We start from the raw sequence: 25,349 nt of genomic DNA on the forward strand, positions 1-25,349 counted from the left end.
GAACGATGATATGGTGCCAGATCAGAAAGCACTCAAGGGTACAGACATCAAAATAATCAGTCATTTCATTTTAAGTGCTTGTTGCACAAATCTATGTTGTGGTTGTCAGATTGCCATCCAGCATCAGCTCCACCCACACTTGGACTTTCTTGTTTTGAACAACTGACAAGATAATGACTGGTGATGAACCTCAATCTGTTGAGTGTTTAATAGAGCCAGCCAGCCATGTGTGGGTGGTATCATTAATACTCATCTGGGTTCTGCTGCAACTTGGGTCTGGGCTCAGGGATCATCTCCAACACTGAGTGCAACAGACACATGAAAATAAAATAAATACACAAAGAAAAAAATAAATGAATAAAAATAAAGTAATAATATGATAGATGCCACTTCATTCTGCTCCCATTTTTCATTTTTTGCTTTGCCAATATGTCAGCGGCTTCCCCTTTCTGCCAGCTGATGCGCCAGCCAGTGCCTCAAAGAATAGACTTTTTGTTTGTGTGATTCCAGGGAAACTTTGACTTTTTTTATTCTATATAATATTATACAATGAATTTGTCTTTGTGTGTATGGGTGGAACAGAAAATTTGGGTAAGGGATTCAAAATGTTTTCTGAGGCTGCTGACATCATCATCCCAAATAAATGACATCATGCTACAAAAGCGCAACAGGACCCAGCAGTCTCAGAGTACATAAACCATAACAAACATTCAATTTTTCAAATAAACTAAACTCTTGGGCCAAATCTATCATCTTCCTGTGGCCACTGTGGAGCAGTACTGCTCACAAGATTTATTCTTACCATGCCGGTCGGGTTTGTTTTTCTTTGTTTTTTACGCTCAGCTTTTTTTTTTTCCTGGCTTTCATTGTCACAATTTTTCTTCATTTTGGTGCATATGAACAGCATCATGTTTTCCTCTGTCTGTCTGGGATCTTTAAATTTGCTTTTAGGTCTGCTTTGATTCACTGCTCAGTCTGAGTTGAATTTTCAAGTGGCCTTCTGTCAGTGGTTTAAAAAAAAAGTGACAGCTATATCAGCATCCAATGCATTATTATAGAACTGAAGTGTGTGCCCCGTGTTCGAAAGGTTCATTTTAACTAAAATACCAAGTTCTATTTTGATTTTAAAATATGATCAGACTTTGTTTATTACAAAATCTAACAAAGGGATTCTTCCTGGCACAGCGCACAGCAAATACACAAGAATAAAAATAAACATTTCAGTTTGAAGCCCACTGCCAACTGAAATCAAAGACATTTATAACCAAAAAAAAACTTCAAACTGAAACATTTTTGTTAATTTGGTTTTATGGACAAATGAACCCGACTTTGTTTTTGGGTTTTTTTGTTCTGTTTTTTTTTAGGGTACTCTGCCATTTAAGTAAATATATCAACAACAAGGACGTGACTTTTTGTAAACATAAATAATTTGATAATTTTTGACCGAAGCAAAATTGCTCTGAAAATGCTGTAGATAGATAGATGTCAGTGGGTACATCTTGTTTTTGATCTGATGGGATAAATAAAACTGTGACCACGTCATTTGGGCCACACTATTAATAAGAATGTCATTTTGGTACACCCCTCCCCTCCCTGAATCCCATTAGTCCTTTGGACATTTGCCCAATATTGCGCGCATGGCAGCTGGGCGCATGCGCAGCGGCAAGGTTTCCAATATGAAGTTGAGTGCGGTGCCTCCGAACGCCCGGGCGCTCAAACTTTTACGCGGACTGAGAATAATGGTGTCCCCCGCAGAAGTCAGCGGTCCGACCACCGAAACAAAGAGCCCTACTCCCGCGTTGAGTTTATAAATTAGTTTCATCGAATCTGAGTCACGTCCGGCCTGTTTTTGCACTCTGTTTTGATAGTCAGTGACAGCCTGCAAACCGCAGGGATAGCCGTGCGGCGACCGCTACGCATCAGATCATGACCGTCTCCAAGAGAGAAGTCTGGAACTGATTGTTGTTGCGGGGACGAATTTAATTTCAACACAGGTATGTTCAGTTCATTGAAATTAAGTGACATATTTTAGGTTTATTATACAAAGTACCTGGTCAGCGGTAGTTTAAGCCCAGTGCGAGGATGACATCCTGGTAATTGCCATTAGTGCTTTGATTAATTTAGTGATATATGAAACAAGTAAAGCTGCTCCTGTTCAAAGCACACCTTATTTAAAATTAAACGTTTTTGATCAAGGAATTCTAAAAGTATTTTTAGTTTAAGATAATGAGATTTTTTTTTTCTTCATAAACTGGTGTTATACATCATTTATGGGCCCACACAATATAGCGCCCTTTAAACGAAGAGGATTTAATCTTTTGTACAGATTTTGAGATGAAATTGAGCGTTCAGCACATGTCGGCTAATTAAACACGGTGAAATTTATTTATTTTATCCTTTATTTTAATTCTTTGTAAAAAAACAACAACAACACCAAAACAAAACATGGATTTAATGATATTAATTTTTAATTCATGAATATTTCTAATGACAAAAATGTTTAAAGCGATTGGAGTTCAAATAAAAATAGTTTATTGGATCACTGGTGGATCTACAGCTGTCATTGTGTTTTCTGTATCTTCACATCCGCTGATGCGTTCCATCCATCGGCGTGTCCACGACTTTTCTCCCCCTCTCCCCTTTCCTCCCACGTGGACTTTGTGTTTATATTTGATATGTAGGAAATGGGAATCTTATACCACGGCCGAGCTCTCAGGGTTTGAATGGCCTGAGCGCTGGACTGCCTCTGACAATTTGACAGGTTACGTGCAGACTAAAAATCTGATAGGCCAAACTGCGCCGTAATCCATACAGATTAGATTTCACATTAAGGACTCATGCTTAACCAATGCGCAGGAGATGGATGGGATTTGGTTCGGAGGGATTTGAGGAAAATACAAATTCCTTTACCAACAGAAACTGGAGAGAAAAAAAAATCTATCCTTTTATTTGAGTCAATTATTTTGATGAGTTACAATTAAAACCGTATTGAATAGCAGATTTATGAAGAGGAGAGTAGCTGCGTCTCCTAATGCCCATTAGACCTGTCGTCTGCTATCAGAGAATACTTTAAATATGATTACTATATATAATGTTTATATCATTTATGCATGTTTGTTGTGGTGGATGTTCTATTTGTTATTTATCATATACAAAAACCTTAATAACTATATGCAATATACATTTGAATTTAAAAAAAACATGTCAATATTTATTTTATTGTTGTGTGTGAAATTGATAGGCTGCACACCCTTTGAAGTCTGCACTCTTTGTACTGAAGAAAATATGAAGTTATGATTTATAACACGTGACACATATTTCATTCTGTCCTTAAACGACAATGACAGCTGTGAATAAGCTGTGTGTGTGTTTTCTCTATATCTGCTGAAAATGTTAATGTCTGAACAGACACGAGAAAGGAGAAGTACATCTTCATCTTCACCTGAAAAAAAAATAATAAATAAAAAATAAAATTTGAAAAGTCAGTCTGTGTCTAAAAAATATTACTAAACTCCAAGGTTTGGGTTAAACTGAGTATGTGACTTTCATTACAATCCCTCCAGCCGGGAGCAGCCTGCGGTTTGTTTGACATTCATCTCTCTCTGGTTTTTAGGACTTGAAATTACCACAGTGTATCGCCATCGTCCACTTTCTAATTCTACATATGTGTTTCGTATGTTCCTGTCAGTATCCGTAAAGAGAAATATAATTCTCTCTTCTGGGATGCTGAAGGAAATGGCAGGCGTTATTGATTTCCAGTGCAGTGTCAGGTAACTATTGGGTGGGTTTCCCGTGGTGCGAGCAGTCATGTGAAGTGGGATGTAACACTTAAAGAGGCGGACAAACCAGCTGGGCATCGGCCGTTAATAAACTGAAATACCTCAGTCCTCTAAAAACCCTTCTCTAAACTTTGATGCTTACTTTTAAAATCAAATATAAGAACATTACTTTTTTGTCCCAAAAGGTTAGAAGCATTTTGATACTCATAATATGATCTATAATCTTTACTTTATGTGGGTTCACTTCTCAATGATAAGTAGCAGCAAACTGAATTTTGAAATGCTAACAAAAGGCTGAGTCTGTCCTCCACAAAGGTGAGAGGGAGAGGAGAAAAAAAGAGGGTAGAGGGGGAGGAGACGGAGGCTCGGGCACAAATCAATTCACCTGAGAGACGCATTAATGTCTCTGGTTTCAGGCGAGGAGGAGTTGAATCCTATGAAAAATTAAAAAGATGCTAGTTGGTTTAAAGGATCAAGCCAAACAAGTCAGACACACGTTTGCACTAATGTATATTTTTATATATTCATGTACTTAACATGAATGAAAGGTAGTGAGTGCATGAATTCTTCAAAAATTTAATTTTTTTTTTTTTTTTACAATTATTTCAAAAGGAAAATGAGCTTGAAGTGGAAGTTCGTTGGCCTTCCATATCAAATTTATTGGGAACAGATCTAATGACAGGACAGGGAAGGTCTTTTGTGTTTGCATGAGTATGCGGTCAACGGCCTTTGTACCACGTTGCATTTTGTTCCGTTCTGTCAAATACTTGAACAACTGGCCTTTTGTTGTGCAATTACATTCTACAAAACATTGGCAAAAAAATTGTAATAATTTAATTCAAGCATTTAATTTCGCTTGAAACGCAGACAATCGTCTCTGCCTCAGAATGCTGCGCCAACCTGTCTCCTGTCTGGTATTAATAGGGTTACTCGCTTTCTTCGTATGCTAGTCAGCTACTGTGTCTGTGGTCCAGAGTCAGCCAAGTAACCATATCATTTACACTTCTCAATTTTCATTGTTGATATTTACTTCTGCAGTTATCTCTCTACTTCACCCTCGGCCGAAGATGATATGATGAAGTTAAAGCCACTGCTTCCCTCCTTCGGTCTCCTGTTGCTCACACATAAACAGGCTAACAGAGGGCCTGATGCATACACACATGAGAAAGAAAATAGATTACTGCAGTACTGTGCTTGGTTTTGAATAGATTTTGCAATCAAACACCCAAGCAAATGTAAAAAGCAAAGATTCAATTCATGCTCAGGTCAACAGAGAAGGATACTTTTTCATTTTAATTTCCCAATTTTTTCATTTTCTGGTTTAGTCCCTCAAGTGTTGCAGATCATAAGCTAAGAAGACATGGAGACCTCACAGGACCTTAATGAACAGATGGTGAGTCAAACGCTGCTTATATGCATCACACACACAACTGTGTGTGTGTGTGTGTGTGTGTGTGTGTGTGTGTGTGTGTGTGTGTGTGTGTGTGTGTGTGTGTGTGTGTGTGTGTGTGTGTGTGTGTGTGTAGGTGTGTGTGTGTGTGTGTTGGCGGTTGTGGGTGGGTCAGTGTAACTCTTATTGACCACACAAGTCTAAGGTATGAATGCATTCGAGAGGTGTGTGTGTGTGTGTGTGTGTGTGTGTGTGTGTGTGTGTGTGTGTGTGTGTGTGTGTGTGTGTGTGTGTGTGTGTGTGTGTGTGTGTGTGTGTGTGTGTGTATGTGCGTGCATGCACTGGCACATGGCACATATGGTTCAGTGAGTGTACAGTAGCCATATGGCATTCGAGTGGATGAGACATTTCTGGACGTATAGACATCAATTCATGAGCTGTCTGTCGAGTTTATTGTGTGCATCCAATCCAAAGGAGCCCTTAGTCATTTAAATTAGTGATTAAATTCAAATCGGGGTCTGTATCATTTCTGCATTGTCATTTAGTCATCAGTCACGAACATAGCATAACTGTGGGTCTCTGCGTCATGTCGGTGCAGCGTTCCAGTTCTGCTTGTTTAAAGATCAGGCTGTATTGTTGGGAAAATGATTTTGGCGGCGAGCGAGGGCCACTCGCATTTCAAAGTCGTTAGTCAGCCACCAGAACAGGTGTAATTTCATCTCCTCCTCCTCCTCCATCAAGCCTGGTTCTCTCTCCCTCACTCTCCCTCTGACCTGCCAGCCTCCACAGTAATAATAGCGCAAACTGGGACAGAGCGAATGAACTATGTTGTTTTTCCCCCACTTTTTGTGTTGCTCTATCAGACTCGCCCAGGGTTTATATTACAGACTGACCCCAGCGGAGTGCTGGCACTCACACATATAGAGTGCATGTACACAACAAAACACAGAGAGAGAGAGACAGAGAGAGAGAGACAGAGAGAGAGAGAGAGAAAGAATATAAAGAAAGAACAAAAGAAAGAGCAAAAGAAGAGTATCCATCTTGTCTTGCCACCTTCCCAATATGAAATATTGATGTGCATATTCCACAATTACTTCACCTGCTTTATATAGGGCAGTGATATCATTTATAATGTGAATTTGAGCTGTGTCTCGAAGGCATTGATTAATTGTTCAGGTTGGAAATTAGACCTCAGAGCAAGGACGGACATTTTAATAACATCATATAGAGATTTGTGGCTCCTGGAAAGCCTGGCTTTCTTTTTGCATCACTTGCCATTTTCTCCCTAAAAGAAATGACTTTTTTTTGTGATGTAAATCAGTTTTTGACCTCTGGTATGAATGACCTCACATATGAGGGACTTGATGTACATTCAGCATTTAAGCCCCTGTATTAAATCCTGTAGTACCAATAGGTCAAAGGGTTATCATGTATTGATTTAACAATGCAGTTGTGTGAATGGTGTGTTGATATTATTAAATATTTAGTTTAACATCACAGAAGATGAAAAAGTGACAAAAATATGAAGGTGGTGTCCTTGATAAAAGCATATATTTAAAATAATCTTGATCCACTACCAATCATTTCATCTTTACTGTTGAGCATAAATTATAACCAAATCATTTACATTCATTGTTGTTGTTTTTTAACACTTCCCATTTGAACTTTTTCACTTCAAACTGAAAGTGGCTAATTCTTTCCCTGCACTGCTTATTGAAATAGGCGTGTCTCGGGCGTCGAAGAAAACAGCACGGACCTCACACACAAAGTTTCGGGGAGTTGTCTGTTGACACCTGATATCCCCACCCCTTCCCTCTACCCTTTAAAGTCCCCCCGTCCCTCCCTTTTCCCACCACAACCATTGCGCGTCATCTGGGTTATGGTCAGGCGTCCTTTCTGGACGCCTGCCTGCAAAGGGCCAGCCTGCCGTCTGGAGTCCTTCGGGAGCGCTGGAAGGAGTCGAAGGCGACCCATCAGTGGCCCGTAATGCTACTTTTAGCCTGTTTGACAGTCTCAGCTCACCTGTCGTCACACAGCTTGTTTAATTCTGAAACGGCCTAATCCTCAGGTTTATCAGATAATTGATTTTGCTGATGCTGTTGTTGTTTATTTTGTACGGTGCTCTGAGATATGGTGGTGATTGACAAAATTTACAACATTAGATGATTTTTAGGAATTTGATCGAATGCAAATTACAAGTTTGAAGGACAGTCCCTTAACAGCTCCTCTTCTGACAGAGCAGGGTTTGAATTTTTCAGTGTTTTAGCAAGTGAAGGAGGTAGTGAAGGCTGGGGTGGGGGGTTTTGACCCCAGGGAACCTTGCTGAATTTAAATGTATGACCACTACAAGAAAAAAGTGAGACAAGAGATGAAGGAGAAGGAAAAGAGGAGGGGGGGAAAGGTTCTTTTAACTGTAGCCTTTTCCTCTGGTGCTCTGGGAGAGGCCCAGAGTATGGCAGCTGTCCCAATGTGTGTGTGTGTGTGTGTGTGTGTGTGTGTGTGTGTGTGTGTGTGTGTGTGTGTGTGTGTGTGTGTGCGTGTGCGTGCGAGAGAGAGAAAGAGAGACAGAGAGAGAGAGAGAGAGAGAGAGAGAGAGAGAGAGAGAGAGAGAGAGACGGAGACCAACTTAGAGAAGGAAAGGGGTCAGGTTGCACCCCACTTTCACCCCTACAACCCATACAGACACATTCACACAAACTTACATGCAGCAGCAGTAGCTAAATACGAGCATGGCCCAACCCTGATTGCCAAGATTGCTTTGGCGTCATAGACAGTTGTTTCAAAATCTGCCCGACGACAAGGCATGTGGACAGACATCAGGAGCGTGGAGTGTAATAGCTACCCCCTGGCATCCTTCTAGTGGGCTCACATCCTAGTCGTGGCATCGCCGTGCACGTCAGTGTAACTGTGTACAGTGATTCTTGTGAGATTTATGTTTAGCTGACAGCTGAAAGTCTGACGTTTGGTCCTCTGGTTGCTTGTCATGTTTATGTTAAGTTATGTTAAGCTAAGCTAAGCTAAGATAAACTAAGTTAAGATAAGATAAGCCAAACTAAATGAATTTGGATTAAACCAAGAGGAAGTGAGACTGTTAACATTTGTTTATATATCTTTCCATAAGACCCAATATGAATTTAAGATAATGTCGTTTTTTTTGGGGGTTTTTCTTGTTTTATATAATTTAAATATTAATTCCATTCCAGTAATAAGTTGGTCAATGGAAATTTTGAGAAATCAGTTGAAATAAATACTGCAAGAATCCTACTCTCATGTGTAAAAAAGAAGAAAAAAAATATTTTCCTTGCATTGACATTGACATTTTTTAAATAAGACGCTTGAAACAGCTTAATCCCCAGTTCTTTCAGATAATTTATAACTCATATTTAAGAGGGTTGAAGGTCTGGCCAGCCAGGGAAAGCCAGCTAGGTGTGAGGTGAGCAGGTCAGAGACGCTCACGAGCCAATCAGAGTTTGACTGAGTCAAAAATCCTAAACAGACTGGAGAATCCATCTAGAAACCAAAAGCAACCGGCGTGGGTTTTCTAGAGAAATGCACCAGACAGGAAACCACATGATATGTGTGCTTGAGTGTCTGCTATGTGTAAGTGTGTGTGAGAGAATGTGTGTGTAGGTGTTTCTTGCCCTGTTATACACATACACTGTCTGTGGTGTGGGATGGCTGAGGTCATGTGAGTGGAGACATATTGTGACCATGCTTGTTTAATGGACGTCACAAGATTCCATGTCAAGATTCTTCACTTTATTGACTGCTCAAAGGGTTTTCAAGGAAACTCACATCATTGCCAGATATTACACTGACTGGTCACTGACTGTTCTGAGCTCTGAGCACCATTTATCCTTTGTTTCCAGTGGTTTCCATAAATAGAGCCCTTGTTAGTGAAGTCCACAGTTTGCTCAGTCTGGCCTTCTGGCCAAACACTCATCTACCATTTATTATAAAAAAGAGCACATTTCCTCATTTTTCTGAGAAGGAAACAAGACTGCAACAATTGTGATTTGGTTATAGAGGAACCTGCTTACCTTGAGAACTTCCTTTCCTGCTCTGCTTGGAGATTAAATATCTTTCTTTGTGGTTGCAAACTAGAGAAGCTCCTTTTACACAGTCGAATGAAAGTGGGACTATTGCGGCTTTATTGCGTCCCAGTTTTGTTTATAAGTGTTACAAAGACATAATAGTGGGTCATAGTTGCTCTTCCTCTGAACCGGTGATATAAAAGGGGGGTGAGCCAGAAAGGTCACAGGACTAGATGGGGTTGTGATCATTGGATTGATCGGGTATGACTGACCCACAACGTTAGATTTACAACCCAGTGACTAGCAGTTAGCAGCTAACTCAACGAGGAAGATGAGCAGAAAATGAACAGAAAAGTCTGTTCTGTAGTATTTATTTCATCCTGCTACCAAGCAACCAACAACAAATTGGTGGGAAAAAAAACTTGTGACGGAGGTAATAATGCGTGAATATTGCCCAAAACATATACAGTAGATCCAATAGAGATCAGTTTCAAATGATTTGCTGTTACAAATACAAGAACCTTGCATTTTGGTAACAGGGTGATAAGTTACATTTTGGATGAGGCAGAGTCAAACAGTTTATTGGTGTGTTTGTGTTTGAGGAATCTGGTCTGGACATATTTGAACTGGATGTGTCGATGCCCAGAGAGCCTCGTTTTCCCGTCTCTGTCCTTGAATCCTTCTTTCCTTCTGTCTGGCTGTCCTGCCTTGTCTTTCCTGGCAGGCCTGCCCGTCTTTTCGTCTCTCCTTGTGTCTCTCTGACTAGAGTGATGATTCAGGGCCTATTGTGAAGTCAGCAATCCGATACAGGGCCAGCTCAAGAGCGGAGGGGTGGTGGTGGTGGTGGTGAGGGTGGGGGTGCGGGGTGGTGGAGGATGATATTGGGAGGGAAGGATGAAGGGATAGAGCGAGATGAGAAACAGAAAGGATTCTGGGTGTTCTCATAGCCAGACCCATGCTGTCTGTAGCCCAGGGTGCTTTTGGCACCCCTACCTGTCCTCTGCTTTATGTGCCGTCTCGTTCTCCAGGTCGGCCCTCGGCTCTCTGCTTCTCTTTTGTTGTCCTTTATCTTTATCTCTCTTCACCCGCAAGAACACCACTGTCTCTTTTTGGACAATCTGGCTTTAACACTTTTCTTTTCCATGCTTTGGTACATCCTTAAATCTGATTTCCTGCTTCAGGAACATATGGTACAGTGAGTGATTTTATTAGGAAGATGATATGAAGTGTTTCATGACTTGGTATGATGGAACAGCTTGCATCTTTTAAGACATTCAACTCCTGTTTGCTCTCCTTGGCGCGTCAAGCAGCGTTAACTTCTAATAATCGGTTGCATATTGAATCTGGGAGCAGATGGCCTGTGTGTGTGTGCGTGTGTGTGTGTGTGTGTGTGTGTGTGTGTGTGTGTGTGTGTGTGTGTGTGTGTGTGTGTGTGAGCATACCTATCTGTACGCTGAATATCTCTCTGGACTGTTATTTAGTATATCGACCTTATGTTGTCCCTCTCACATGCACACACACATACACACACACACACACACACACACACACACACACTACACACACACATCGTGATGTCATGAGCAGCATTATTTAACAGGCAGCTGGGAGGCCATTCATCATTTAATTAAAAGCGTCTGAAAAGGATCTGAGGTCTAATGAGATTAGCTTTAATTATTGATGCTGCTGCTGCTGCTGTCTCACACACACACACACACACACACACACACACACACACACACACACACACACACACACACACACACACACACACACACACGCACACGCACTGGTTATGACCATATGACCAGACTGTCGTAACAGACACACTGCTCTTTCTGCACTTATTTTACTTTTTTGCAGTTTTTTTTTCTCCTACTGAATCTCTTGTTGGACACACACACACACACACACACACACACACACACACACACACACACACACACACACACACACACACACACACACACACACCTATTTTGCCTCACTGTGTTTAGTTGAGGTGCTGAGATGAAGGCTGGGTTGGTGGATTGCAGGGGGACAGTCTGCGGTATGGGGACAGAGCAGGGGGTCCGGGGGGTTTGGTAGCTGCGGTCTGGTCGAGGATGAGAAGGGTGACAGTGGGGCGTGGGTGGGGGGTGGGCACGGGAGGATGGTGTTATGTTTCCTCGGCTCTCACACAAGCATAAGGGAGCCTTCACTGTTCTGGTCCAGTAGCTTCACTCCCAAAAGACGAAGTTCTGCCACAAAACAGGAATAAGTTTTCTTAGGCTACATTTTTTATTTTTGAAGTAGCTGTAAGGTCATTAAAACGATTTATTTCACGCTATGCAACGACATTCTTGCTCCACTTCTTTATTTCTTATTGGCACCGCATAATCATTTTATTTAATGGAAATATTCTAGTCTTAATATTCATTTCCCCAGAATTCAGCCTGACATACTTGGTTTATTTGCAAACCTCAGCAGCTGTGGCTTTAACCAATATTTGGCTGCACAGCAGGAGATTGTAATGACTGAGCCACCTGCAAGCCTCGCTCAAGTCAAATAATCTACTTCTCCTTCTTCTCCTTCTTTTTCTTTTTGTTCTCCTCCTTCTTCTTTTGCAATGTATGATTTTAGAATGAGGACATACATGAAATATTTGATCCTATAAAGGCCACAAGTAGAGCAGTGACTCATTGTGTATTGATTCAAGCTTTCAGATGATTTTTTTAATGGATTCTAAATATCAGATTTATCATTTTATCTTTAAAAAAAAGTTCCAGATGATGTCATAATTGTTGAAAATGAATCTATTAATTGTTTCAACATTTTTTTGTCAACTGATAGCCACATTGTATCTGTGTGTGCATGGATGCATTTGTGTGTGCGTGTGTGCACGTGTGTGTGTGTGTGTGTGTGTGTCTGTGTGTGTGTGTGTGTGTGTGTGTGTGTGTGTGTGTGTGTGTGTGTGTGTGTGTGCACGTGTGTGCCTGCTTAGCTATGGATGGGTTAGGGTTTCTCCCAGTTGGTTTTTTTATGCACTCTCATCAGATTAGCTGAGCAGGGCAGTCGAGGCCAAACGCTTCAAAATTAACAGCGCAGAACCGGCCAGAGTACACACACACACACACACACACACACACACACACACACACACACACATGCACACACACACATCTATCAGTGACTTTTCATTTGTCCCCACTGAGTAAAGCTGCATTAAATCATGTCTGTGATCCCCTCACCCTTTGAGACAATGAGGAGCCAATTTAAAGGGTAGATATGTAGACCACCAGGATGAGGAGGACAGAGGAGACACGGCTTAGTCACAGTTCTCCACCATGACCATAGCTATGAAGTTCACTATCAAGATGACACATGTATCACCAAGTATAAAATATTAACTATGTGTTAAATAAATTCCTTGCATAGTATTAAGAAGAAAAGGATCATTTGACACAAATTGAAAACATATTTTGGCTGCATACGCAGCTCAGAAGCCCCTAGATTAAATAGGAGGATCTCTCAAGACTTGAGATTTTCCCCAAAAGACAGCAGAAAAGATCTCCAGATTTACAAGCATCTTATCCCCACATAATTTCATTAATGGTAATTAACAATAATTTTCCTCATGATAATTTTGTTATCAATCCAGAATTCTTGTGAAGCTTAATTTTATATTTTTATTCGGATAAAAAAGCAGACTGATTGGATTGATCAGCATCTATTGTCTTCACAGTTTGTTTTTGCATGAAATATCACCCAAAATTTTGTGAGCAGGAATATTTCATTCCATTTTCCATGTGGAATCAGGCAACCATGATTCAGTGTAACCAGTAAATTTAGTGTAACTCTTCACTATCTTCCCTCGTTATGTTCTCCTTTCTCTTTTGCTATTTATTTTGTCTTGGGGGTTAATTGTCGACATCATTGTCTAGTTTTAGGTCTATTTTGACCTTTTTTCTCCCCCTGGCAATTTGAATACAAAGGCTGGAACATACGTGATACTTCATTTGCAGAAACTGTGTGAGGATACTTTCAATTCTGAGTTGTTCGCCTTGTGAACAACACCAAACAGCTCTTGGCAAATTCATGTGCACAAAGCAAGAGAGGGAGGGAGAGGGGGAGAGAGAGAGAGATGTTTTTGGAGAGTACCTTTTCACCCAGACACCTCCTCCTCCTCCCTGCTTCACAGACTCACCCTGTTCTTCCCTTTCACTCCCTCACTTGTTTTTTCCCTCTATAGCTTCCTACTACACCTGAAAAGGGGGCATTTTTGAGGCATAAAGAGAGGGATAGTTTTACACCACCCCAGGCTGGGGGAACTGGGGTTTTAGGAGGAGTAGTGGATGGAGGAGGGAGGGAGGGAGGAGGCTCAACACAATGTATTTTACATGAAAGGTAGAGGATAGAGTTACTACACCGATAACCACTCATACAAATGGAGAGAGCAGGAAGCTTTGAGCATGGGACAGGTAGTGTGTGTTTGTGTGTGTGTGTGTGTGTGTGTGTGTGTGTGTGTGTGTGTGTGTGTGTGTGTGTGTGTGTGTGTGTGTGTGTGTGTGTGTGTGTGTGTGTGTGTGTGTGTGTGTGTGTGTGTGTGTGTGTGTGTGTGTGTGTGTGTGTGTGTGTGTGTGTGTGTGTGTGCGTGCATTCATTTTTTAATGCATGCTAACAGTTATGTGCCTAAACATCATCTTAGGTCTGTTTAGTCATTTTGACAACAGGAAAGGCTTTTGGTTAGCTCAGACGAGACAGAGGGGGAAACGACCAGCCTGGTTCTGGTGACATCAAAATGTATTTTATACAGGCCTTTGTACAGATTATAGAAACAGTATATAAAGCATTAGTAACCTTCAGAGTGACGGTGTGTGAATTTCATCAGGCTATCTGATTCCCATGTGTTACTATCCCGATGCTTTTCCTGAAATGACCCATCTCACTCTGCCTCTGACTCACTGATGCCCCCAATTCTGCCTCAATCCTTATCTTACCTTACCTTACTCTACCCTACCTACCCTACCCTACCCTACCCTACCCTACCCTACCCTACCCTGCCTACCCTAATCTACTCTACCCTACCCTACCCTACTCTACCCTACCCTAACCTACCCTACCTACCTACCCTACCCTACCCTATCTACCCTACCCTACCCAAACCTACCCTACCTACCTACCCTACCCTACCCTACACTACCCTACCTACCCTAACCTACCCTAGCACAGTTGACTTTAATGTTAGTGTTGAGTGGTTGGTGGTGAATTAAGAAAAGGGAAGTGTTCATTCTGGAGGACTTTAGATTAACTTATGGTGTCAGGAATGGAGGCTGAATTCACTTCACTGAACAACTCAACACTGGTGATGATTTTAGGACATACATGTGATGTACGAGTAAATGAATTGCATCACAGCAGAGTCTTCATTTACTTATTGTACGTATTTGGTAAACTTATCTTCTCTGCTGCTGCTAGCTGCTTTTGGTTGTGGGTTGCATACATAACATATCATCAAAACATCCCATCCTCATTCTGTCCAGCTTTCATGTTTTATAAAAATGCGGTAGGATCCATACTAAACCCTTTTTCTAGTCTTTATAGTTGGCTGAGCTAATCAAGTATGGCAAAAAGGCATATCAATGTATTCATCCAACTCTTAGTAAGAAAGCTAAATAGCATAGCGTATTTACAAAAATGACAAATTATCCTTTAATATTTGATTTATTACAGTAGAAAAGAAGAAGAAGACAGTGGATTAATTACAAAGCATTCAAGTAAAATGATTAAAGTTAGACTTGGTACAAAAGCAGTTATTTAAACAGCTAATAAATGTCTGTGCAGGTAATACTAAAAAATATTTATGGGACTTATGGAAGCAAGAACAACAGGAGGAAGAGCACGCTGTCTCTGTTTATCTGTGTTACTGTCTGTGGAGTGGAAGACAAACTGCTGTTGTTCCACTTGAAGAACAAAGTTACTCTAGAGGGCCTCTTAAACAGGAGCGAGGCACCTTCACCGGACACTCTACACACCGCTAAAGTCAACGAAAACCAAAGCCGTGTGCCATCATTTAACCTCGTCTTCTGTACCTCCAGCTCACCTTATCTGAGGAGTCAACGCAACGCTACTGTTGAGCTTTTTGTCTCTTTCTGTCTCCCTCTTTTTAAAAAAAAAAAAAAAAATCATCAGGCATGTTTTGGGGCACCTCCCCTGCTCCCTTCTCCACTTGCTGTGAAAATATTTCATCAGGGATGTTTTTGGACGGCCCCCTCCTGATAGGGTCCTGCCTGGCTAATAATAAAGTGCTTGAGTTGTCAAGCACTTCGGCAACACCCTAATCTGTTCTGACAGCTAGTCCTCTGCGTATACTGTCAAACGTCCAGCACACACACACACGCACGCATGCATACACACACACACACACACACACACACACACACACACACACACACAACCACACACACAGAAGGGCATGTCGGCGTGCACATATTCCACACTTTCAACAGACGTTTGCATTGATGTATGGACATAGGTTCATAGACAGTCTATCAATCAAGGTGTTTATTGGAGTTGGGGGATAAACGCAGTGGGACCACAGTGACCGAGCTAAAGGTGGTGCACAGTTGGAGACAGTGGCCCTGTTCCAAACTGGTCCCTAAGCCTGTGTACATTCAACACCTCCTCATCTGTTTCCTGTTACCTTTTACACCAACATTCAACCTGGTCTGCATGTTGATACATGTTGAATAATCAATTCAATATTTTGATATTTCTGTGACTACTTGTTAGGCTGATGTGGTAAAGTGCAGCCACAGCTCAGAACAATACAGAATTATACAGATAAATACCCTGAAGCCAGTTTACAGCACAAAGACCTTATAGCTGGACAGAATGAACATATGTCCGCCCATTTAAAAAAAATAAAAAAAATGTCCGCCCATCAAATTTACAAATGTTACGCAATGACATTACCTGCCCTGCTCTGTCTCTGATTGTCTTCATCTAACGATGTCTTTGTCACAACATGCAGCTAGTAGGATTCATCAAGTCAAGACAATCCTGGATCCATACTTATATCTGATGCTCACCTGTTGTGAAACAAGATGTGAAAATTCTTAATGTCTGGAAAAATAAGTGGGTGCTAGGCACCTGAATCAGTTCCAAAATTACATATTTTATTGTTTTAACAGTAAAACACACAAAAAAGCCTATATAATTCCTGCTTACAAAAAAAAGACAAACAAATAAACAAATTACAGACTTTTACCGTATAACTTCCTCATCATATATAAGTTATGTAATAACAGGGCAGAGCTTTTATTTACTAAATACAAAAAAAAAAAGGTAATCAAGCAAATTGCTTCTGTGTAAGACTGATATTGTCAGATAACTGTTATTTTAATGGCCAATGAAGATATTTTGATGGACTTCCACAATCAGAATGGGTTGAGTTGAGATGTTTCTCTTTAAAAAATAAAATACTGGTTTAGAAAGGTGGTTTCATATTCATACGTGTGTCTGTATTGACTCGTGTGTGTGTTTTAGTTTGCCCCCACCCATGAAAAAACCCTTCGACGACATAGTGTAAGAGTGCCATCTCCACACTTACACACCCAGGTATCTCCTGCGCTGATCCCACACCTGGAGAAACCACAGCTCAGCTCCACTCCAAATACGACACACACGTGCAATCAGTGTGGTTCCAATTAACATGAGTGTGTGTTCCCGTATGCTGAGGTGGACTTGTGATTTTCTGTGCTGTGTGGGGTTTGGGTTTCTGTGTGTGTGCATGTGTGTGCGTGTGTGCATGCGTGTAAGAAGATGGGGGTCAATTGCATGGTGCTAAGTTTATGGTCTGGCTTGTACTTTCTACTGCACAGCGGGACACTGATGTTACTTCCACATCACGTCTCCATTTACTGTCATAGCTCCGTTGAAGAGCTGCTATCATCAAGATCCTCCCAGTAAACCATGTACATGCATGTTGTTCATATTAAGCTGTACAAGACTGTATCCACACATATGGACCAGTTGTGATGGACACAGAAAAAAGCTTGATCTGTTCTGTGTGGAAAAGTTCTTTGACTGTAGGCTTGAGTGAGTTTGTAGTGAGTGACAGCTGAGAGAGAGAGGGAGGGAGAGAGAGAGAGGAGGGGGATGAGGAGAAGAGGAAAAGAGAGGGAGGAGGCAGAGGAGGAGGGAAACACACGGAGTGGACTGTTCCTCATTACTTGAGCTGAGGACAGGAGCTGTGCTTGGATTGACATCAGACACAGAGATAAAGAGGAAAAAGTGTTTATGTGCTGCTTTGCCGTTCCTCCTGCTGCTACACGCTTGTTCAGAGTGAAAGAGAGAGAGACAAAAAGAGAAAGAGAAAAGGAACGCATGTTTTCCTGCAGCGCAAAAACAAGTCGAGCACCTGGAGTACAAACTGAAGGCAGGTAGACGGAGGAGCTGCCGGAGGAGCGTGTGTGTGGTTAGAGTCTGTTTGGGAGCAGTGGGCGTCTGGAAGGAGGGTAGCGGATCGCTCAGCTCGGTTATGCTCCGTGGAAATACAGGACAACTAAGTGACCAGATTACACCCAAAGGTAAGAGTCCATCTATCTGTGAGAGCTTCACGCTCAACCAGTATCTTCATTAGTTCAATAAGTTGTACTTTTTTCTGTGATACTATATTTACTTCTATTTAAGATTATTTTTAAATTTTTAGATTATGTTAACTGAATGAACAATTAAAATAAAACTGTGTGAAATAAAAGATTAAAAAACTGCTCTTTTATGTATCATTATAATTATTATAGTCTAATCATATAATCTAAAAATATGAGTTTTTTGTCATGCTTTTAAGACATAAAACCTATATTATTATTGTTATTATTATTATTATTACTATTATTACTGTTACTATTATTAATATTATTAATATTTAACCAGACTGAATTCTGATTAAATATTAACCAGGATACAAAAATAATAATAATTAAAAAAGGTTTTCTAATTTGTCATTATTAAATATTCATCAGTCTTACTTGTGCAACATTTGAGTTTGATGTAGGATCACCGCTCTTGAATGAAAATCTTCCTCACAAATATTAAACATTTTTAGCACAGTGGAATTTTGTTTTTTGTTTATCTAGTTAATTGTTGTATTTTTATTGCAGAGATTATTTGAGTAAATTTTCTGATTCAAAATATTCTTCATACACAAACTTAATGCTTACATATAATATTTGTGTGTGTGTGTGTGTGTGTGTGTGTGTGTGTGTGTGTGTGTGTGTTTGTGTGTGTGTGTGTGTGCGTGCGTGCGTGCGTGCGTGCGTGCGTGTGTGTGTGCTGTATCAGATGTCCCTTTGCGGATGGGTTGGGTCATTACCAGAAACCATTGCGCTTTTCGTTTCTGTGTCTCTGTCCATACTTTTTTTTTTTTAAACTGTATCTTTTTCACATTTTGCTTGAACCAAAAACATAAAACCTAAGAGCGAAACATTTTGTCACATTTTAGAGTCTTGTTGAATAAGTTAACGTATTTCAGACCTGAACACTGAGTGTCTGCTTATTTCAGACTCAAATGTTGTTGTTTTTTATTAACAACTTTGGGCCTCATGTTGATTTCCATAGGTATCACTAAGAGACAGCAGACACAGAGCATGAACAAATCTTTGTCAGTAGTGCTAATTACATGCGGTACCTGCATTTATCCATAAGGGAGTCCGTGGGCCGGCCAGGTTGGTCACCCGGCCAACCAGGTCAAAGGTCATCTATTTAGTGGCTCAGATGACACAGATGGGTCCTTCAGGTTCTGCGGCTACCAAACAGTACATCTAGAGGCCCTTTGTTTTGTTTTTATAAGTAGAAATGGATGGGTTTTGCTGGAAAACATTGAAAAAGGAGATGTGATGATATTTGAATGCAGGACTTGGTAGGCGCTTCAATTGTTTAGTTCTATTACTTTATGACGGGATCACGACACGGTGGGCCATGGGCCTAATCCAGGGCGCAAGACGCTTCCATCCAGCCCACAAAGCTTTTTGACATAATTGTAAAAAATAGATCTATTATTAATCCGACTATTAAAGTCCTTCATAAATAGATTGGCAAGATCTCAACTTAACTGGCACAGGGTTTGTTGGAATTGACAAAAAATAAATGATTTCTATTTATATTAAATTTTCCTTTTTATTTTTTCTTTATTCTAATTATATGTTCTATTACTAGGGGTTAGGATTAATGGCTCCAGATCTCAAACCCTCACCCTAATTTTTATGTGATTGCTTCATGTTTTCTTCAACACCGATAAATTTAATAGCTACCGATTGGATGATATTCATATAGGCGTTGAAAATGTGACATGCGCCTCATTAAAATTTAAAACTAGTAAAAATGTTTCAGTAGTGAGGAGAGAAAAAGAACGCGTGAAAAGTTTAAATTAAGGTTTAAATATTCTTATCAAATATTAAATATTGAAAACTTTTGTATCTAGGTGTTCATGTTAAAATAATAGATCTGGATGTGAGCGACTCGGTGAAAGTCTGTCGTGGATAAAATGCAGCGATTGAAATCAAAGCCTCCATGCGTTTGTGTTTTCACACATCATGCTGAGACAGAAACAGCCAGGATTGTGTGTTTCCATGCACGTGCACGTGTGTGTGCACATACGAGCCTTGGATGCGCCCACATTTGTACGTATAGGACTTCGTGTGCGTTACATGTGGATTGCTATTTCTCACGGCCATGCTGTTGATGTCGTGACTGACAGCCTTGTTAAATTTCAGTAAAGCATGAAACAGGACATGAAAGTGGCTTGTGTGTGAGTGAGTGTGTGTAAAGTAATCCATACGAGGGCACCGGCTGACCTTTGAACCCTGTCTTAAACAGCTAAGAGCTGATTTTCATTCGCTCTCAGCAGGATTGTCTAATCAGAACCATAACACCACAACACACACACACACACACACACACACACACACACACACACACACACACACACACACACACACACACACACACACAGTGTGATCCTAAATACTGGTACTTGGAGTTTGGCTAAGCTCTGCATACTTACCTGTGATTGTGATAATGTGCCAATGACTTGAATATATGCTGAGTTGGGTCGTTTGTGTGCGTTTGTATGTGCATTTCCATGCGCAGGTGTGTGTTTGGCACCTGGCGCGTGCCCTACACCTCACCAGTGTGTTGACACAGTAATTATAGGGCAGCTGGTACACATTGGCCCTCACTCCGCCCTGCATTTACTGTTCTAATTAGTTCCTGTTCCAAATAAGAGGCAGGAATTTTAATAGAGAACCGCTGGTCCGCCATCGTCCAGCTCCGCATACCCTCACACTCAGTAACACAAATAAAACCAGCCTGTGTGTGAGTGTATGCAGAGGGTGGAGAGACATCAGGGCTAAGTATGTTTTCTTAATTCATTTTTTCTTCTTCAATAATTAAGGAAAAGTTCCATCGCGGCGGTGATTGACTTGACCAAATGCTTCTCAATGTGAAGGCTGGATTTAGTGTCCACAGTGACCTCTTTTAAAGGTGAAGCATGAACCCGGTGACCTGACATGACCCCGCCATAACCCTTCAACTCTCCAAGGGTTGACGAAGGGGCTTGAGGTCTGGATGGAGCGGGGTCACGGGTAAACGAGGGAAAGTTAATATCTGTCACTTAGGTGAAAGTTAGCCTGTCTGTCATGGCGGCGACTACAATGTCAGACACGGGCTCCTGATTTATTATGATTTCTACATTTTACTGACCTTTTGGGAATTTGAAATGCATAGTATTTCAATCAGTAAATTACATTTGCGTTTATTCAGTCACTGAATTTTACCCCTCCTTTCTAGAACTAGAGAGTATTTTGATGTATTTCTTTGCTCTTCACTACAGTTTTGGTATAATTTGTTTGATTCATGAATACTGATTTATGAGGCTGTTTTATGGCGTACTCAACGCTGGTTATTACAAACTACATGTGTGTTTCCTCTGCTCTGGTTTCTCTGCAGGTGAAGAAATCACACAGTGAATCTCATGTTCCAGACCCTTCAGACACCAGGTATGCTCACAGGAGTGTGTGATGTATAATATGACAAACAACATTAGGTTTTAAAGAACTGTGTGTGTGTGCGTGCGTGCGTGTGTGTTGGGTCTCTGGTCGTGGTTCGGTGCGGTGAGGTTTCACTACATTTGCAAGCTGTGATGAGGTCATGAGCACTTTCCCAAGACCTCAGTGCCTGACACAGACACACAGGAAAACATGGACTGATCCACATGAGAGACGAGCAAAAAGAGCACACTGTACTGTTATTTATTTAAAACTGAAACTGATAACCACTTTAATAAAAATCAATTATTTCTTTAAGTCATCATTTAGACACAAATAGCCTCAAAACGCCAGACATTCTCTGACCCCAGCCTCTCAAATAAGAAAGTTTTACTTAGTCATTTATCATTGTAAACAGAATATATTAGTTTTTGGACTTTTGGCTAGGGACAATACAACATTTGAAGATGTTATTTTGGGCATTAGGGAAGTTGATTTTGGTACCTCATATACTATAAGGAGAATTCCTTCATTGGAAAAAAAACCTGAGATAAATCTGAGAAAATAATCTCCAGCAGCTCCATTTATTTTACATTATACACTACATTGTGCTAAGATGCTGCATATCCTTCCAATGAGCAGACATAATGTGAAAACCAGAATAGAGTTTATGAAACACCAACTCTTGCCATCGGCTCCCTAGAGCAGCGAAACGGAGGGGAAAGAGAAAAAAAGAAACGGTACAAGGAGGCGGTAGAGAATCATTTCCTGCTGGTTGCAGACAAAAGTATGGATGAGGAGTGTTGAAGCACACAAGAGGGAGAGAAAAGAGTGAAAAGTGGAAAAACACCATAATTTGACTATTCTTAGCTGTTCTTGCTTAGAATATGAGAGATATTTTAAATTTTTGTTTGAAGTTAGTGTTCAGCCCAGCGCCTCATCCACCGCTGCGCATTGTTGATGTTAAAACAGTGTTCATTGTTTTTAGTTCAAAATGTTCAAGACAGAAGAATGAATGTTTAGCTGTAAATAGAACAAACAGTTTGACAAACAGTGTTGAATCAGTGTGTTTATCTTTCATACTTTCTCCTTTTCGCACCCTGAAGTTGTGTCTTTGTCGCCCACTGAAAGCGATATGTTTATACCTGTCAGTCTGACTTTGGGTTCCAGTCATGTGTGCAGATGTTATCTACACATGGCGTTAAGCTGGACCGTTTCCAGACCGAGATGTAACACACATACACAAACACGCAGGCGATGGTGGAACAGCAGCCCGCATTTGTTTAATTGTCCCTCCATCTCTGTCATTTCTTACTTTCATGTCTCACACAAAAACTCAAGTGTGACCAGCCTGCGGGCGGCGTGAATCAGGATGCACACATGCATATAGAAGCGTTCATGTGAGGTGCCGTCCATCCGCTGACTCAACGTTAAACTATGTCTTCTCCAAAAGCACGTGACAAAATGTGGGTTTGTGGCAGCAGTGATTAAGAGGCATAAGCAAGTATTTTACATTGCTTTTCTTACAGTTTGAGTGCATGAAAATGAATGAGATACACTTCCCACCTCAGTGGGGGTCATGGAACCCAGGGAAGAGTCGCTGCTGCCAGTTCAAATATGAAATAAATACTGATACGGACATGAAAATCAGACGGATAGCCAGGTGTAAACATGCATAAATACCATTCTGTCCATGTCTCTATTTACGTCACACACACACACACACACACACACACACACACACACACACACACACACACACACACACACACACACACACACACACACACACACATATTCACTTCATCATTACCACCTTGTGTGCTGGTTTGTCCCAGTCATGCATGTGGAACACATTGTAAAACGGCAGGCTGCCGGCGGGCTGTGGGTTTGTACTGGAGCCCAAAAGTCCACTCACTCACACACACACACACACACACACACACACACACACACACACACACACACACACACACACACACACGTACAGGCCTGCAGACAACATCTTAACACCTTTGAACACATGCTCTCGTCCACTAACTGGTGACTCTGTTACTCTTAACATAATATATGGAGGTGGGGGATCCCCAGCAGTGAGAGCATATTCCAGCTGATCATCATTTTCTCCCTCCCACCCTCTTGCAGGTCCATGGAAATGCAGGACCTAGCCAGTCCTCATAACCGTGTGGGAGGTGGAGATTCGACAGGCTCCAAGCTGGACAAGACCAACCTTAGCAGTCCATCCATCACCACCAATGGAACAGGAGGTGAGAATGCAGAATGTGTTTGGTGTTGCAGCAATGAATGGGAAGTTTTGTCCATGGTAGAGAGATCAGTTTCCAAGTTCAAAATACATATTTTAACTTCCAATGGAGAATGTTTTTTTTAGGAATGGGGAATTCTATTTTAAGCATGTTTGAGACGTCTAAAAGTTATTCCAAGAAAAAGAAGAATATGCTGCTTATCAAGCTGTAACTTAGCCAACTATTGGGTTTTACTAGGTGCTGGTAGGTCAATTTTGATCTCCTTGATCTAAACAAAAATTGGTTCCCCCCGTTTCCAATCTTAATGCTAAGCTAATATAGCTAAGTGCTGATTATACCCTGAGACGTACCCCACAGAGTGGCACCAATCTACTCTTCCTTGACGTATAATGGCATAAATATGGATCATTTCAGACAAATCACTGATATTACTGGGCAGAAATGTGTTAAAAAAGCTTTTTGACGCTAAGATCGTGGACGTTTTGTAAATCACTTTGTTCACATGCGGCTCATGAGTGCGTTGTAATGCAATGACATGTAATGCAAAATCATCAGTCTGAAATATCTTCAAAAGACAGCGATAAGTACTTCTTTAGGACTTTGTGGAGATGGAAGGAGACACATTCAAACACACTCAAACACGCATCCCATGCTGGCAGGAGGACTTGAGTAAACCCCTGAAGAATGTGTGTAAACACAAGGCAAAGCACTTCTACGCTCCTCTGCTAACTGCTCGGCAAAGAGTGTGTGTGTGTGTGTGTGTGTCTGTGAACGCAAGCCCAAAATCCCACTGGAAACTATTTCGTCTACAAGAGCATTAAAGCATCAGCGCTCTCTAAGATGTCAACACCAGAGAGCCCTCTCCCCTCTTTCCTCGTCTTTTCTTTTTCTTCCCTTTCTTTTCCTTTCTGTCTGTGCTTCTCTTTCCCTCTCCTTGTCTTTTTTCTTCTTCTTTCACATCTGATCTCTTGTCGTTCCTTCCTCTGCAGTCATCCTGATGAAGCAGTTTGATATAGTGGTACTTGATGTAAGTGCTTTTGTTGAGCGTAATCCTTTGAACTATCGCTGATTTAACAAGCAATGGAAACCGCTTTTACAAGAACCACAATGGAAAAAGTGAGAAACTGGACTGTAATCAACTTGATGGTCAGTATACACACCGTGGTGCTCAGGCTGGACTCCATGTTAAATTCAGACTGTATTGGAGTACATTAAATCATTTGATGAGCTCACGGCTAATGGGCTAAGCAGACAGCGCTGGGACGACACGCTCGCAGCCAAAATAAACTACATACCCAACGTTCCCCTCACCTGACGTCGGTCAGAGCCCGCGGTCATCTCAACAGCAACTCGTTCATCTTCATTAGAGAACGTCAGCTGAGTGGTATTGCTCCCCAGAGGACATTAATGAAGTCTTGCCTTAAATTAAGTTCTCAGATGGTCACAAATACTGAGTTTGAATCATCATAAAGAAGCTCAAACACCTCATCTAGGATGCTGACAGGTGGGCCACACCATTTTTTCAGTGTGGTGAGAGTAAGAGAAGATTGGTATCATGTATACTTGTTTGTGAAAGTGGTCACTTTCATTACCAAACAGGTACTGTAATTATCAAGAAATTCAACAATTCCCCCTCAGCAGTGCAGAACGCCTTCCAGCTCAACATTTGTTTTCCCAGCCCACAACTCTATATGTTGAAGTACTGTCATCGTTGTTGTTTTCAGCCTCATTCATCTTCTGTGAAAAAACTCCTCAGGTGCACCATCTGTAGCTTGTGAATATATGGGAACATTTAGCAGCTAAATATCTAAATAGTTCCATGAAGAGTTGGTGGGAAGATATAGCGCAGCTAAAAA

At 41.1% G+C, this 25,349-nt stretch overlaps 1 protein-coding gene across 11 annotated transcripts in view; it reads left to right on the top strand.

The window, feature by feature from the left end:
• Positions 1 to 1,689: 1,689 nt before the first annotated feature.
• eya4 (EYA transcriptional coactivator and phosphatase 4) overlaps positions 1,690 to 25,349 on the top strand; it is a 36,827-nt gene continuing 13,167 nt past the window's right edge. For 10 of the 11 annotated variants that reach the window (XM_068342097.1, XM_068342107.1, XM_068342100.1 and 7 more), the window contains exons 1-4: positions 1,690 to 1,994; positions 5,105 to 5,172; positions 21,192 to 21,241; positions 23,375 to 23,496. In XM_068342097.1, the coding sequence (XP_068198198.1) occupies positions 5,140 to 5,172; positions 21,192 to 21,241; positions 23,375 to 23,496 (205 nt within the window). In that variant the 5' untranslated portion in view covers positions 1,690 to 1,994; positions 5,105 to 5,139. Of the gene's footprint in view, positions 1,995 to 5,104; positions 5,173 to 17,407; positions 17,774 to 21,191; positions 21,242 to 23,374; positions 23,497 to 25,349 lie in introns of those variants that run through there. The other variant, XM_068342099.1, reaches the window with a different exon arrangement.

This window comes from Antennarius striatus, chromosome 19 (assembly GCF_040054535.1).
Source record: "Antennarius striatus isolate MH-2024 chromosome 19, ASM4005453v1, whole genome shotgun sequence".
Classification (NCBI taxonomy): domain Eukaryota; kingdom Metazoa; phylum Chordata; class Actinopteri; order Lophiiformes; family Antennariidae; genus Antennarius; species Antennarius striatus.